Source organism: Patiria miniata, unplaced genomic scaffold (assembly GCF_015706575.1).
Source record: "Patiria miniata isolate m_02_andy unplaced genomic scaffold, ASM1570657v1 HiC_scaffold_6, whole genome shotgun sequence".
Lineage (NCBI taxonomy): Eukaryota > Metazoa > Echinodermata > Asteroidea > Valvatida > Asterinidae > Patiria > Patiria miniata.
This window is the reverse complement of record NW_024037073.1, coordinates 17342719-17359307: the sequence shown is the minus strand read 5'-3', so window position 1 is coordinate 17359307 and position 16589 is coordinate 17342719. Positions and strand designations below refer to the sequence as shown.

Here is a 16589-nt window from a genome sequence, read left to right as displayed (position 1 = left end):
AATTTCAATCGAGTTTTTCTCCTGATTAGGAGAGCTATTTTTCGCAATTTTTTTTTTTCTTTTTGGAAAATGCATGTATAAGGCTGAATAAAAAAAAAATGTTTCTCGTCCGGGTTTTTAAAAAAAAAAGAGGAAGCCAGAGGGGCTTTTTTAAAATATTTTTATCAAGATGGTCGCTATTTTTAAAATTCCCTGCAACCGTTGGTGTTTCCACTGTTCAAAGACACTTTTAAGATGAAAGACAAGTTGGACAAGAAAACTGAACATATTTACAGTGTCATTTAGAGTTGTATTGGTCACATATTTCGCAAGTATTTATTTTTCGATGAATTTGTGGACTTTTTCGTGTTTTTGTACTGCATTTTTCAACAATAATAAAAAAATCCAGGCGGCCTCCAAAAAGGAAGCAGGCGGGGACGAGAAACATGTTTTGTTTTTTTACTTCGCCCAATTGTTATCTGTGGAAATTTATGTACCAGGCTGCAACCGAGATAAGGCCCAGGGTGTTATATCTTTCACACAAAGGCCGTTGCTATGTAGATACAACACTGTACATATCATTTTGCTCTTTCAGTGAATGCAGAATAGAACAAAAGCTTGTACCTCAAACATGGCTGCAAAACAAAATATCTATCAAGTTACAAAGAAGAGGCTTACATAAATAACAGAAGATAGGAGTCACACCAATTAAATTTGAGGTAATTGAATAAAATGTTTGTCCTGCGAATTCAAGACATTAATTTATCTGATAGCACACTTTTTAGATAGCAAAACATGTATAGAAATGGTATACTGATAAATGCTTATATAATTATATGACTTTTAATTGGTATTTTTGTCATTATACAATGCACGGGTGATCTTATTTTGGGCCGACCAATAACCCTGTTAGTTTTCATTATCAATGATGTTATGAATTCCGACAAGACCAGTACTATTTGGAAACATTGAGCTATTTTTGCATTGACTGCATGTTTTTGATTCTCAGGAACTAAATTTTCATAATTTTTGAAGTCACTAATTTATCATTTGTTGCCTTCTGGTTTATAGCAATGTATAATAAATTAGTTTTCTGTTATCAGAAACTATTTAAATAAGTGTTAATAATATTTGTTTGCCAATATTGTAATGAGACAACCAGAGACGCCGCGAGACAAACTCGTGGTGCAAGATTTTGACAAAGTATGGGCCTCATGCATAAGTTGGCCATTTTGTCATGTTCCCTGAATGTATTCCATGAATTATGAACTGTTGAATGGGATAGTGCCAGACTGTTTATTCGCTTTAGCCACACTTTAATTTTTTTTTAAATGTGGCTTAAAACATAAGGGTACGTTCAATCACAAATTTTAAATGATTCATCAGAGCACACTGGTGTTAATGTGTAATTAAGTTTATTTCATTGCTTTCATTTCTATTCGCAAGTTCAAAAAAATTAAGATTTTAACTCGCTCTCGATCCAATATGGCCGACTCATGAATAAGGCCCATGTAGTCACGTACCTGTACGCATGCATGAAACATATCAGGTAATATACCAATCAGTGGAGTAATTAATAATAATAATAATAATAATAAAGTATTTATAAAGCGCTTTTACAAAATAGAACAAAGCGCTGTACAATAGAGGACTATGATGTTGTGAATAAGAAACTTTTAAGACGTTTCTTGAAAATGGTGAGAGATGGGGCGTCCCTGATGTTGATGGGAATAGTGCTCCATAATTTGGGGCCTGCTCTTGAAAAAGATTTGTCTCCAAGGCATTTTGAACCTGTAGGAAAAGAGAGAAGTTTATCATTGGAAGATCTTAATCCCGGTCTGCCTGGTTGATACAAAGTGAGTAAGTCATACAAGTAAGGGGGAGCAATACCATGTAGGCACTTGTAAACCATCAGAAGAACTTTGAATGCTATACGCTGCTGGATGGGTAACCAGTGAAGATTGGTGATGAGAGAAGTAGCATCCACAGTGCATTTGACAGAGAAGATGAGCCGAGCAGCACGGTTTTGGATTTTTTGTAGTCTATGTTTTTCACCTTGAGTTATACCAAATAGAAGAGAATTGCAGTAACCAAGCCGGGATGTTATAAATGTACGAACAACAATTACGTGGGGGACGTGCCCCAAGTGAATGCCCGTGCCCCGGGCGCCCCTCCCCACTCCCCCAATTCGAAATCTTGAACTGAACAAAATGAATGAAACTTTATTTTGCCAGTTCAGTGCCCCCCTTGATAAAAAAAAAAATATACACCGTAGGTGCCTCGAAAGCCTAGTGTGAACAACAGATGACTTTATATCGACCCCACTTTGTCATTTCAGCCCCTAAAATGAAATGTACCAGGCCTTACCATTCTTCCATCACAATGTTTGCGTCAAGTTGTGTGAATGCCTCTATGATCGATCGGTTGTCAATAGAAACTGAACAAGGCAATGACATTTCGTATTGGTTACAGACCGGTAAACAAGGAATTCAGGAATTCTCGCCGCCTTTGCTCTTTTTGTTTAGTAATAAAGGAAGGGCTCCGTACTTTGAAAAAAAACAAATCACGGGGATAACTTTTAACATGTTCTGTCAACAATAGTGTTTAAACAGTATGTATGACATGGTACACAGGCCTTTTGTAAACAATTCAATGCGCTAGCTTGCACACGAACGCCCGTATTATGTATTTCAAGCTTCATTCAATCTCCACTAAAGAAGGAGGCACGGCCGACTTCGGAACCAGGGGTGGGGGGACGTGGGGCGGGGTAGTTGACAACAAATTGTGATTCAGTGGCTTTAGATCTTCACAAACAGCGTCACAAATTATATTCATGTGCAAACTGTGAATGCTGCACCAAACCGTTGTCATAGCGTACAAAAAAAAATCACTCAAAGCTTTGAATTTCGTTTTAATGCCCAGATATGCAAGTTAAAACAAGAGGCAGTGTGCAAACATGTATTAGAAGTAGGGCCGGCGCCTGACTGTTTTATTTAACCCAATTTTGGTATCGCAAACGCGACTTTATTTTGTCCTGGCCGTCATCACGCAGTGTCGATGTCGTCCCTGCCCTTCCATCGACCAATCAAAACCCGACTTACGAAAACGCCCATTTTTCTTGGTACTTCTGACGCATGGTGCTCTACAGTTTTCATTGCAAGTCAACAAAGGGATTATTGCCGTACCCTGAGTACGAGTTGCTGCATGATGCGGTGGATCGGACCACATGTGCCGTTTGGTTTGTAAACAAGGCACAGCAGGCATCAAGGACAAAAGTGTACGTGGCAGTGTGAAGTCTGGACTGTATGAAACACGGACTCCTTGTTGGTATTGCGCATGCCATTAGTGAAGATACTCGGGACATACAGTGACGAATCCATATAAGAGACCAGATATCATTGGAGTCTCAATTTCATATGACACCGTGACTTGTCAACACGGTCGATCGTGAAGAAAATCAATACTACCAATACGCAATATATTACGGTGTGAACTGCACTAATACTTCACAGCTAGAGCTGCTAGCTCTATGGTTACACGTACCATCCATAACGGTCACTAACGGATGAATAACAATGGGGGACGCTTCCTTGCCAGGTTGGTACAACGCGTTTCTTATATTTTATTAGCGGATTCTAACTATGATTTTATTAGTAATACCGGTACTAATATAATACCATATGATAGTGGAAGTGAAACTGAAAATCATTGTTTCCTCGATTTATGGATCACCCTAGTAATATATACCGCCTGTTTGATATAGTGTGCACCACGTTATAATGTTGAAAACGGAAAGTCGAGGCTGACAAATTATATATGATCGGTGGCTTTTATTTCCTGGTCGCATTCCTTAATTAAAGGGAAATGTTGAAAGAAGAAACGTATACGTGATATGATCACGTACGTAATATATTATGTATGTACGTAATAATAATATGTACGTACGTGATCATAATACGTACGTCACTATTACAAAATAAAATCATACTCCCGATGTCCTCCGGTCTTCGCACCATACCCTATATACTCCTAGTTGGAAGTGTTTTTTCTCCAGTCATTTTTATTTTATTAAAGATTTTTTTTATTATTAAAGATAAAGAGTATCATTAATTAATGTTAAACAACAGGCCAATTTTAAAAACAACGTCAATCTTACACTGCATGCCTTGAATATTTGGAAAATTTCACTTGGAAAATTCTGAAAAGTTCAATCACAGGCTATTATAGCGTAACGTACCCTACAAGTAAAAATTGCCACGTATACATGTACGTACACGGCCTTGCGAAAATGGTAGTTAATACGATTGACCTCACAGCCTATATAGTCTCTATATCCGTGAACAGTTGAATCCCAATAGATTATTCATGCGTACAGCATGATTAACATATTATTGTAATAAAACTGTGATGGGAAATAAAAGCCTAAATAAAAAGTACCATCATATATTATGCAGTTTCATCCGGCAGTTTCTTTAGAAGACAACAATTTCCGTTCGAATATAATGCGATGCATGCCATCTATGATAATGATCTATATAAAAATATCCTCAAAATTTAATTTAAATCTTGTTAAGTACTCATCATCCATTGACGATTATCTTCTAGAAAAACAGTATTAATCCAATGAAACAAATTATTCTGGAAGTTGAAGATGGCTTTCATTTTACACACGTACTCATGAAATATTGATGGATTTATTTCTCATCTTTGAAATCAACAGTAATTAAGGAATGTCTATACTAGCACACACAAAAGTAGCATTATAAACCGTGCAGTTATGCTTTCACGTATAGCCCTATTAGGAAGTCACTTGAAAACTCTAAACATCCATTCTAAGTGAATTGTAAATGGAGGTAGCACGGCTATTTGTTTTATACAATCATCAGATAACTTTATTTAATCGCTGCTCTTTGCTTAAAGGGAATGTACAACATTTGCTTTTGCTGCAATTTTCAGAAATAAATGGATTTGGAGGATTATAATGTTATAGGAAATATTGTTGAACTGATTTGTTTTACGTTTTGGGCTTGTAGGTGCTGGAAAAACCAAGAAAACCATTAATGTTCTTGTAGTCCGGTTCCCTGACCCCACTAATGATGAAACAGAGCAATTTGTAGACTTCGGGGAATTGTAAGGTCAGAGAATCAGTCTGGCAGGCTTGTTCCTCTTCACATGTGTGTAATCAATAGCAAAGAAAATGCGGAATAACTAAATATGAAAACTTAGGAGCAGTTTTTGAAAATGAGCCAGTTTTCTCCAACGCTGGTCGGCCGACCAGCGTTGGAAAATACAATTTTTCTTGAAAATGTCAGCACACCAAGAGCCCACGATTTTACAGGATGCTGTAGACTGTCATTCCCTAACAATCCAGTAAGGTATTTCATGATAATTTGATCATTTCGTTTTTTGATGTATGCAAATGTTGTATCTTCCCTTTAACTGGTATTTTTTTTTATCGGAGCAGCTGAGATTCAAAAACTCATAGAAAAGTGCCATGAAGCCAAGAAGAACGCCCACTGCCCTTACAGCAAGTTCAGAGTAGGGGCTTCGTTGCTGACAAAGGATGGCAAAATGTACAGTGGTAAGATGCACCTTGCTTTACCTATACCTCCAATATTCTAGATGGATACACCTGTTGCATTCAGCTGCAATCTTTGAGCCGTTTTACTTTTCCTGAAGGTACCTACTGTTCTCTTAGTCATTGACTGACTAATAACTGAGTCACTGGGTGTAAATAATGTCCTAAACTGATAAGTATTTTATTAGAGTGATTTTCACTCTCAATCGTCTAGTCTCTAGATTTGATTCTTGGGAAATTAAAGAGCAGCAAAGCGACGGACGCGAAGCAATATCCAACACTCATATACAATAGAAATTGAAACGTTTTAAACAACTGTGCTCATTTGTGATCATTTATTCCAGGTTGCAATGTAGAGAATGCTTCCTACACACTCGGCCTGTGCGCCGAGAGGTGCGCCATCTTCAAAGCTGTCTCGGAGGGACATAAAGAGTTCAAGGCTATGGCAGTGGGCTGGTGATTATCACTTTCTCTATACGAGATTTCCATCAACACATTTATTATGGACTTAGCAAATGAAATAAAGAAGGCCAGTGGTCACTTGATTGTGACTGGCTTCGTGCACTTTTCGTCCATTAAGTTTAATCACTTCGACAAAAATCTAACCCTAAAAATCTTGATGACAAGACACAAGAGTTACATCAATTAAGTTAGACGAAACGCGGATTATTGATCGATCCATTTGTGTATTAAAGTCAAACAACATTTATTAAGGATGGATGTATTTCAAGAAACCAGAGTGTCACAAAAACTACTGTACGAAAGACAGAAACAAGAGGAAAGGCGAAAAATGGGGAAATGTTACAATTGGCACTGTGTATGACTTTCTCTAAAAAACTAACAAACAAACACCCCAACAAACAAACAAATGTTGTACCTAGGAACTTAGCATAGAATTTGCAAACACGACCTCTCTCTGTATCTACCATCACTCAGACAAAAAACAGCCAGTGTTTTCCCAGAACTAATGGAAAAGTGAAGAATTTGATTTTGCCTTGGCTTACCCTTTCATCCGATTGGTGGTTGTTTTTTTTGTTATTTAGTGACGTGAAAGATGACTTTCTGGCACCGTGTGGCGCCTGCAGACAAGTCATGTACGAGGTATAGCTCTACTCTTTGTTTTGCATAATCTCTCCTCCCTATAATCTTCAATAGAAGGAAATCTTCCAAAAGTCCGACTGGAACAAGAGATTCCTTGAATATTGTATTCCTTTCAAAAGACTTACGTTTTGAGTAAAATTTGACAGATGTTGCTCATACATTAAGGGTTTTTTTTGTGAAAGAGGTTTAATGGGACTGTCAAGTCTCAGTTGTGATTATACCAACTCCAATTTTCACCTTTTCGATAGTCCTTTAATGCCAAAAAAAAAAGTATTCGGTCTCTGGTCAGACCACAGTTCCGGAATTGACGCGGTGATGCGGCTTTTTTTTTCCAAGCTTGGATTGTACAGACAAGGTGGGGTACTGTTTTGTTTTTTGGTGTCCTCATGTACATTGGTGTCCTCCATAATTTGCCTTGGTGCTCTCGATCATTTGCCTTGGTGCAATTTTCCATTCCTTGGTGCTCTTTGGTAAAAAAAAATTGAGGAGATTCGGCAATAGAGGGCACTGTTGGAGCTACCGCGGAACATTTTGGAGAAAAAAAGATTGACGCGCATGATTAAAATCGACGCGCGCGCTGATCAGAGACCGACTTATTTTTTTTGTGGCCTAATGCGTAGTGGCCATCTTAGCGGCCATTTTTTGTCGTTTTAATTCAGTAACAAATAATGCACAAACGGTTCTCTCATGCATATCCCAGCAAAACAAAGCCGTTGCCCTCTAAGATGGCTGCTACCGTAAGGTTTATTGGCCTGTTGGTTTTAATAAATTTGGGTAAACACAAAACAGTTTTAACCCAAATCAAATAGTGCTACCTATTTTGGACGTCATATTCAAAAGCTGAATTAAGGTGTGAGGTTGCAGACCACGGTAAATATAGTGCCATAGACCTCAGTGATAATTACGTGCATTTCTCAAAATTGCTAAAAATACTCACATCTATCCAAGGTGTTTGAGACACACATCAAACTGAAGTTTATTTTGGGGGTTAACCAATGAGTGTTAGGAGAAAATTCCATCCAAAGATGATCACCCCTAAAAGCATTCCTGAAGCCCGTCGCCTTTTTGAAAATGGACGCTTACGCTTCATTGCAAAATAGAGCCATTTTAGGGCCTAATTTCATCCGAATTTCACAGAAGTAGGAGCTCGCAGTCCTCTGCAGCACGGCTTCCATCCTTCTTTTTTTTTTTCTTACAAATTCTCAAGGTCACGGCCCTCAAAATGCTCTAATACCGGAGAATTTGAGGGCATGCAAATCGTGATTTGGCCGGCGTAGGCAATTTCGGGCCTATTTACAGCTCTGCACCCGTAAAGACCCAACGGAAGAAATACCCGACTAAGACAAAGGACTAGACTAAAAGTATATCAATTTTGCATCTGGATCCATGAAACCGTTCACCAGACTAAAAGTCTCCATCTTGACTTCATTTTTTTCTCTTATCGCAGTTCGGTGGGAAAGATTTGGAGGTGTACCTGACTAAGCCGGATCTGACCTGGCAGCGGACTCCCATGCGTGAGCTCTTGCCGTCTGGGTTTGACGGGTCGGCCCTGACACTAAGCAAGGTTGCGACGGAATGATGCAATCTGTCTTTTCATGTTGGGAATTAAAACCAAATATCGACAGATCTTCCCATTAGATTAGAAAATCTAGTTTGATCTCCCTCTGCGCTGAAGACATTTTGGTCTTGGTATGTCGCGTGCACGGCATATCGTATTGTGTTCACAAATCGGGTGCCTAATTTTGTTTATGCATTGACTTCCCTTTCAGCCGCTTCAACTGATCCAGTTATCTTGATAATCAGTCTATCTAATTTGAAACGTCATTTGCGGTGGTCATGTATTGTAATTTCATTTAAATGGTGGGTTGGAGCTGCTTATTCTTCCCCAGACTGAAATGTATCGTCTTGGCTGGAATTCTAGATTAAAAAAACATATAAACAATTGTTAGTTTTGTCCTAAAGATTTAATTTTGTAATCCAAATATGTATTTTAATTTTAAAACGCGTGAGCAATCTTAATGCTAGGTATAAGTAAATAAATGTGCGTTTTTTAAAGTATATGTTCATGATGGGGTATACCCTTGATTAACACGCGATTTCTTTCTATGCAATGTCCGACGCCCTCTGTTGTTTCGTGGAGATGGTGGCTGGCAAATTGCCGAGTCTTCCAGGAAGCGGGGTTTGAACCTGCGGCCTCCGGATTGCCGTTTCAGTGCTCTATCAACTCGTCACCGTTTTCACGAAGAGCTACATATGTCAAAAATTACAGTTTTTTCCATTTTGATTTTTTCAATATTTTGCTTTAAAACAATGAACTTAACCATTTTGACATGTTTTTGTAAGCAAAACATCATTAATTTCAAAGTTACATTAATGTTGCAAGGGGCCAAAATCTTGATAAATGAATTTTGCGTTTTCACGAAGAGCCACATACATTTTGGCCCTTTGAACGCGTACAAAACCCATTGCATGGAAATACGTAAAAGTAGGTCAAATGAGATTTGCGTTTTCACGAAGAGCCATCACATATCTTTGTTACATTTTCAGCTGCGCGCGCGTACTCACGCGCGCCTATGGAAATACACATTGAACAGAAAGGGCCAATATGTCGGAAACCTGAATTTGCGTTTTCACAAAGAGCCACATATCTTTACTAATTAATTTTCACTAATTAACTGCTGAATTAAGTCTTATTACTGGGTTCATGTAAAAATTCAGCTCACACAGAATAGTGTGATGGTTTCCTTGCTTCACAAAGTTGTTGCAAAGTGGTATTTTTTGCAGTTTTAAAATATGAGAAACTTCTTTTGCGATTATCTCGAAAACACTTTTTCTTCAAAATCGACATATGTGGCTCTTCGTGAACGGTGACGAACTGAACTATCCGGCCCAATGTTGGCAGTTCCCCAATTTGTCAATGCTTTTGTTCAAGGGGTGCCAGTCAGAAGCCATAAACCTGCAGATGTGTCATCGTTTGTAGTCACGATGCTAGCAACATTAGCAATGCTGCAAACCTGGGAAATAGCGAACGGGGATCACTTAGAGAGGATACGGCTTGTTATTACAAACGTTCAAATAAACCACAAAGAGAAACTGACTGGGTGCATTATAATAATTTAAAGTGAAGTTAAACACAGAAATTGACGTGATCGGGTATTGAGAGAAAATACTGTTACAAAAATGACGAACATTTTACAGCTTAAGTTTGAGTCATTATTATCATGATGTCAACACAACCTACATTTGGTTGCACTGTGTATTGCCAGTACAGGACAAACTTATATTATACCACAGCAACTGAAACATTTGAACACGAGCGAAGTTAGCTGACACAGTCGTGTACTAAAGAGTATACTAGTTTTGGGGGAATTTCTTAATTTTTGTTCGCTAGTGACATTTTATAGAGGTTTATTATATAAAGCATTTTGTATGCTGTTGAGCCTTGTTGCAGTCTGATCATATATATTTATACTCGTTGAGATGCAAAGGTTTTTAATCGAGGCATGTATCGGGGCTTAAATTTATACATTTTGTTGAATAAACTTTATTTTGGTGAACACAACGTTGTTTTTGTTTTCTTTATATTTATTTAAATATATGTGGCTGTGAGTTGAGTCCTTCACCTAACTCGATCAATATTTTAAATTGATGGTGTACTTTCCCCCGTTATTCCCGGGAAAAGCAGCGATTTTCCTCTTATACCTTACAAAAGTCGCAGCACAATTCGCCAAAACTAGACATTTCGTAAATCCTACCACACTTATTTTATTATATCAGGAGCTTTTCATTAATCTTTTTGCCTTATTGTACACGTTTTGACACCAGCTTCACGTCTGTCGTTAAAACCCTTTCTGGTAACTTACGCATTTCGACGAACAGCCCATTTCTTGGTTATTAAAAAAAAAATTTGCAATGAATGTTTTGCATATTGTGCAAAGACTACGTCTTGACCTCCAGATTATGACCATTCAGTGGGCGCCTTCTATTGTGTCTTCGGTAGCCCGTTGTAATACGAAAACATTGGTAGCCAACTACCAATCAACAACAGCTTAAAGGCCGAATTTCTGCTCGAAATGACGTCACAGTTTCTTGGCTGGCGCGCGGGGTCGCATAAAAGTACATGTAGATACAAACAATATTATCAGACCGTTGTTTGCGGAGCTTGCGGGCTCCGTTGAACAACGGATTATACTCAGACTAGCTCATGCAAGGTTAACAAATTGAAACATTTTTTATGCGAATGGCAAAGTGCTTTGTTTTTGTTCACATGGGTTAAAATTGTCCATTATGCGCTCACACCACTTATTGCAAACACGAAACACGACAAGGCAAGCATATAGGGGCAAGTTCGCGCAAGAACTATTGTTGACCATTGGTTAACTATAGTTCAACTAAAATTAGCCCGAACTCTGTCGATCTAGTCGACGATGGTTGACTATACGCTAGTCGACTATTTGAAACCGCACCTCAGGCTGACGCTGTTGCATCATTGGTAACCAATAGCCGCGCGCATTCATAACGTACAGCAGGGAGCCAGGATCCAGAAGTTTTGCGATGACATTTTGACCAGCGTTTGACGAGAGACGTTCGCACGTTACTGTTAGTGCGCAGGCGTAAGGTACGTCAGAAATCAACCACGAGTTGACTAATGGAATTTGCCCGAACTTGGCCTTGGCTGGCCAAGAATTTACTGAAAGACTGTTCATGCATGTGGCCTAGACGATGGGTCAGGCTTTAGCTTAATCATTGGTGTTTTATACGGAAATAATCCTATATTTATGTCTTTTTAATGGGGAATGGGAGACTTGAGCAAGTCTATTGCACAAGTGATAGCGCAGTGAGTGAGTCAGTGAGTCGGGGAGCAAAGATGGATATGGGGCTCCATGCAAAAGTACCCCATCAACGGCAGGAAAAGGAGAGTTGGGGGAGACCTAGACTGGTTCTCGGTCCATTCACTGCGGACTTCATATCCAAAGCTGTTGGGGCGGGGATTCGAGTTAGTGGGAGACCATCGAAAGATGAACTCTTTAAATTTGCCATTGGCACATTCAGGTAGTTGTGCGTACTTCGCGCGCGAACCAGTAGGCCTACAGTATGCACACGCCGTGTGATGTCCCGTCCACGTACAGATATGTCTGTGGTCCCGTTCAGGCTCTCAAAAGCGGTAAAAAGGCGCCCTCTTTTGCTGGCGCACGGAGCCCATACTGAGATTTGACCCTCTGGGACCAACAAATAACTTACTGTAATATTGCGCAGCCTTGACCCATGCAATCAGAGAGAGAGTAGTGACACCGTCTCAATTGTGCCGACTCGGAGGCCAATGATTTTGTCCTTTTGTTGTAACTTCGGTCAAAAGAGTAACCCTAACTCGATTTCCCTTCACAGCTCAAACTAACGTACATTGAGTTTGCCAGCGAACTTTGAAACACAAACAAAACATGTAGCCTGCAGTAGTGCTGCGCCGTTGCTGGCCGGATGATACCATTTAGATCTATCTACAGCAGCACGGTCATTTCGCAGAGAGAGAGAGATCACAGCACCACTAAATTGTGTTATGACAGTTTCATCCAAATCAAAAGATTAATGTACCCTACTAAAACTATATTGGTAAATCGTCCTGTCCACTGTTAAGGGCTGTTACATTTCAAGTTCCTTCGAGAAAATACAGACTGTTGACGACCGTTGTTGGACACTTAATATAGTAAAATGAGCGACACTGCTTTGCCAGGTAGGTCAAATGCTTGAAAGAATTGAACACAATTGAATATCATGATGTATCACACTATAAGTATCCGAGTGTTTTATATATATATATATTTTTTTTAGACTTTGCCCGAGTCGGGTGTTGGGCTTGGTGTGTGCAGTATACGTACACGTACTCGACAACCCAAAGTCGTACGCATGTTTTGACGTGGCACTAGTTGCATTTTTTGGCACCACTTTCAACTTGTATGTCGATTTAAGTCCGACTTGAATTAGGTCTAAGCAAACGCTAAAATAAGGGAGAAACAAGGATAAATTAGCGTGGACCGTCCGATTGTTTTGTTCAATGTCTCATTAGGAAGTTATTATTTTTGGTGATGCTAACAAAGTTCAATTGGCTCACTCGTATCCACTGCCCTGCAAACATCGCGCTGGGACCGGCTGATGGGCTTCAAAAAATCATGTGAAGGAAGTGGGGGTCGCATTCTGGGTAACGTACTCATGACCTATGTATAAAGACATTTGGCGGCAGCTGCTTAAGACCGCAGTAGCCAATGCGCGCAAATGCTATGCGAACATTTTCTCATAGAAATGCACACTCCACACCGGATGTGTTTTCTTTTTCACTGCGGACCATGTGGACAAATTTTGAGCGTCGCATACTATATGCAATTTGACCCATATCGTGAATTTGAAATTGAAACTGAGCAATTGACGAAAATTGAAAATGTACAAAAAACACAGGTTACGCACAATCTATCCAATCCGAGCATAAATTCATCAGCCTATCCCAGCGTACTGCTTGCAGGGCGGGGGTACGAGCGAATTCAATTGTATGTCCTTCTGTACTGGATGGGGCGTGAGAACGGAAGGTCCTATTTTTGCCTGAGATTATGGATGTGTTGACGTGTTAGAATGATAAAAAAATAATGTGTGAAAATGACAGTCATTAATTGCTCCATTATGTTCAATTTTTCTTCTATTTGCGGGCAGCTGAGATTATGAAGCTCATAGAACAAAGCCAAGAGGCCAAGACGCATGCGCACACACGAGGCAAGTTCCGAGTAGGAGCTTCGCTGCTCACGAAAGACGGCAAGGTTTTCAAAGGTAAGACGCCCTAAACTTTGCAGTTTCAAGCAAACGAGTAAATGCTCTTCCTAAGTCTAAAACAAAACATTGTTATAGATTTTGTCCGCAGCAACACTTCCTTGGATCCAACAGTCGCGCGCATGCTCAGATCATGTAACTGTCTGGAGCGCCACCAAGAGCCTGATTGAGATTACCATAGGACACCATAATACGAGACCAACAAGTGGCTTTGAATAGATTGACTCATGCCAATCGGAGTTACGCATAGAGTAATTCATTCATTTTTTGTTTGTTTTTATTGAAAATGTGTACATTTCTTTCATCAGGATGCAACATACACAATGCTTCGCACTCGCTGTCGGTGTGTGCCGAGAGGTGCGCCATCTTCAAAGCCATGTCGGAGGGCCACCGAGAATTCAAAGCCATCGCTGTCTCCAGGCGAGTAAAACAATGATTACAAGTGACACAGAAAACCACAGTTTGTGGTAACTTTTACGACTCCATTTTGTTTTGTATATAATTAGGTTTACCTTGCCGAGGAGACACGCGTATTCCTCCTAGTTTTAATGTCAACTTTCATGGTGAATCGACATCACTAAATATCAATGCAAAGTGATTTGAATGTAATTTTCTCGCAGTAGCACTATACAAATCTTTTCCTTGACATTCACATATTTTTTTTCTAATCTAGTGATATGAAACACAATTTCATCTCACCATGCGGTGCTTGTCGTCAGGTTATGCATGAGGTGAGCTATTTTCCTCATAGTTTGTCAACTTTGATATCACATTCATAGGACCACTTCGCCCCACGCGTCACGGGAGACAACTTCCTACAGATTTCCGATACTAAGAAGTTGAATAATAACGCTTGTTGGAATGCTCATTTTTTTTACTAGGAGGGTATGGGCCAAGTCATGCATAATTCAGTGTTTTTCTTTGACTCATTGCTACACACTTAGGTCTTTTCCCCCTTAAATTAACGTTATCTTAACGATAAATTTAGAGTAGAAAAATAGTCGAAAATGAGCAGCGACGTCGTTGATTCGATCCAGGGATCTTTGTATCCATAGCTAATCTCGCTAATTACTAGGCTACTGTGTGGTAGCTCGGCGACAACCGTTCTTTAAAATGCTTTAATGTAACTGGTTGACTTAAATATCATGGCTCTTGATATCAGTGTTCTGTTCTCATGAATAAACACAGTGGCCCGATCGAAACTACTGAATTATTCATGACTTGGCCCCACTACCGTCCCGGGAATAAAAATTACGCTGTTGGGATGTCCATTAGCCCATTTGAGATATGGCAGACACAATACGAGGGCGCTGTTTGGTTTGGGTAAATACAAAAGACCTTAAACAAATCAGACAGCGCCCTCCCAATGTCTGCCATACCTCGAATATAGGCTAAGAAACGCGCAGCTAATGAGGTATCGCCTATTAAAAATGCACTATACCTCGGCCTCAGGGAGATGATATTTTTCTTCTGAAGAGAAACCAAGAACATGTACATGTATTACAAACACTAAGTATTTACGGGGGGTGGGGGTGTGGTTTGCAATTATAATTACTTATATATGTACTGGTTGAGGATATCCAAAAACCTATGCTGTAACCCTCTATATTGGGCTCCTTGCCTACCTTAAAAACCACTCAATCAGAAACATACGCAAACTGTTTTAAAAAGGTCTCTGGGTGCAAGACCAGACATCGCAACAAATTCAGCACCCGTCTTCACCTTGACTTCAATTCTTGCAGTTCTGTGGGAAAGACTTGGAGGTGTACCTGACTAGGCCCGACCTGTCGTGGAAGCGTACGACCATGGAGCAACTCATGCCGATGCCCTTCGACGACAATAACATGGATGATGAATTGGAGGACACGTTTCCATAGCAACCGAAAGGACGCGCCAATATAATGCTTTATACAATGCACGCCATTCATTCAATGTTTTATGATATTACGCATCAACAAATAACATCATGTTTAAATATTATTTTAGGGGGGAAAGTTGATGATATATATGAATTCAAATACAGGTAGGGTTTGTCTTCAGGCCTTTTTGTCAATCTGACAAAGTGCCCTCATTTCTTCACGGAAGTTGTTATGTTTTATCAAATATTGCGGGTTGTATTTTTTTGTCCAAAAAACAAAAAACAAATTCAATACGAGCCAGGGTAAAAATAATACAATGCTTATACTGGAATAGCGCCCTCATTTCTCTCTGGATATTGTAACGTTTCATCAAACATTGCGGACATTATAGGGCGTTAATTGCAATAAATTTTGCACCGTGTGAAATTCCGAACTGTTTTGGGTTATTTTCCCTTTATTTCGGTGTATTTCATGTTTTTCCAAAATGACTTAACCGACTGGACCCGACATGAAAATTACAAACTCAAAAACGAAACCCACCCTAGCTACCCGACTGAAATGATGGACAAACCGACCCGACCCTACACGAAGTCGGTTTCGGGTACCGGGTCGGGTCGGTTCCGGGTCGGTTTGGGGTCGAGTATGCACAACACTATGATGCAGACCATGCTGCATTTTCCGAGCCACGGTATACGTGTCCAGTACAGTACCCGCCCGCACCATTTCCAATGGCCTATACAGCACGGGCCGAGAGACTAGCTGCTTAAAAAAAAAAAAAAAAAAATCCATGATGTAAAACCCTTGGATCAAGACTAATTAATTTGTGTTCAGTCAGACTTACTTAGCTTTAGTAATCAGTAAAAATGTTGGTGTCATTGTAGCAGTTGACGCCCTCTTGCGGCGTTTTTCGCGTACCACAATAAACTGCAGCTACAGGGTGAGTTAAAAAAAAGCGGAACCCAACCCCCCCAAAATATATTTCATATCTAAAAAATACGTAGCACCAAAAATAATAATGACTGGAAAGCCAAATTCCATAAGCTACTTTTAGATGAAAAAAAAATTCCTAAAATTGCTCAATCCGTTCAAAGAATATCACCATTTAAACGCAATGACCCTAAAAAAAAAACCTGTCTCGTCCAAAAAAACCCCCATTTTATTGTGTGTTTTGACTGTTTGGAACAACAAACAAAATGACACAGAATACTTGTTTCAACAACTGTCACCAACTGTAGTACACAATATCTTTATGAACAACCCTA

General features: G+C 39.6%; 2 protein-coding genes across 2 annotated transcripts; both read left to right on the top strand.

Moving 5' to 3' along the window:
* The first annotated feature begins 3153 nt into the window (after window positions 1-3153).
* LOC119742761 (cytidine deaminase-like) lies at window positions 3154-8764 on the top strand. Its single transcript, XM_038218931.1, has 5 exons — window positions 3154-3576; window positions 5444-5560; window positions 5902-6013; window positions 6601-6658; window positions 8106-8764. Exons 1-5 carry the CDS (start codon window positions 3555-3557, stop codon window positions 8235-8237), a joined length of 441 nt encoding a protein of 146 aa, XP_038074859.1. The 5' UTR covers window positions 3154-3554; the 3' UTR covers window positions 8238-8764.
* Window positions 8765-12103: 3339 nt separating this feature from the next.
* Window positions 12104-13904, top strand: LOC119743294 (cytidine deaminase-like). Its single transcript, XM_038219697.1, has 3 exons — window positions 12104-12386; window positions 13355-13468; window positions 13777-13904. The coding sequence occupies exons 1-3, from the start codon at window positions 12365-12367 to the stop codon at window positions 13902-13904; spliced, it is 264 nt and encodes an 87-aa protein (XP_038075625.1). The 5' UTR covers window positions 12104-12364.
* The last annotated feature ends 2685 nt before the right edge of the window (window positions 13905-16589 follow it).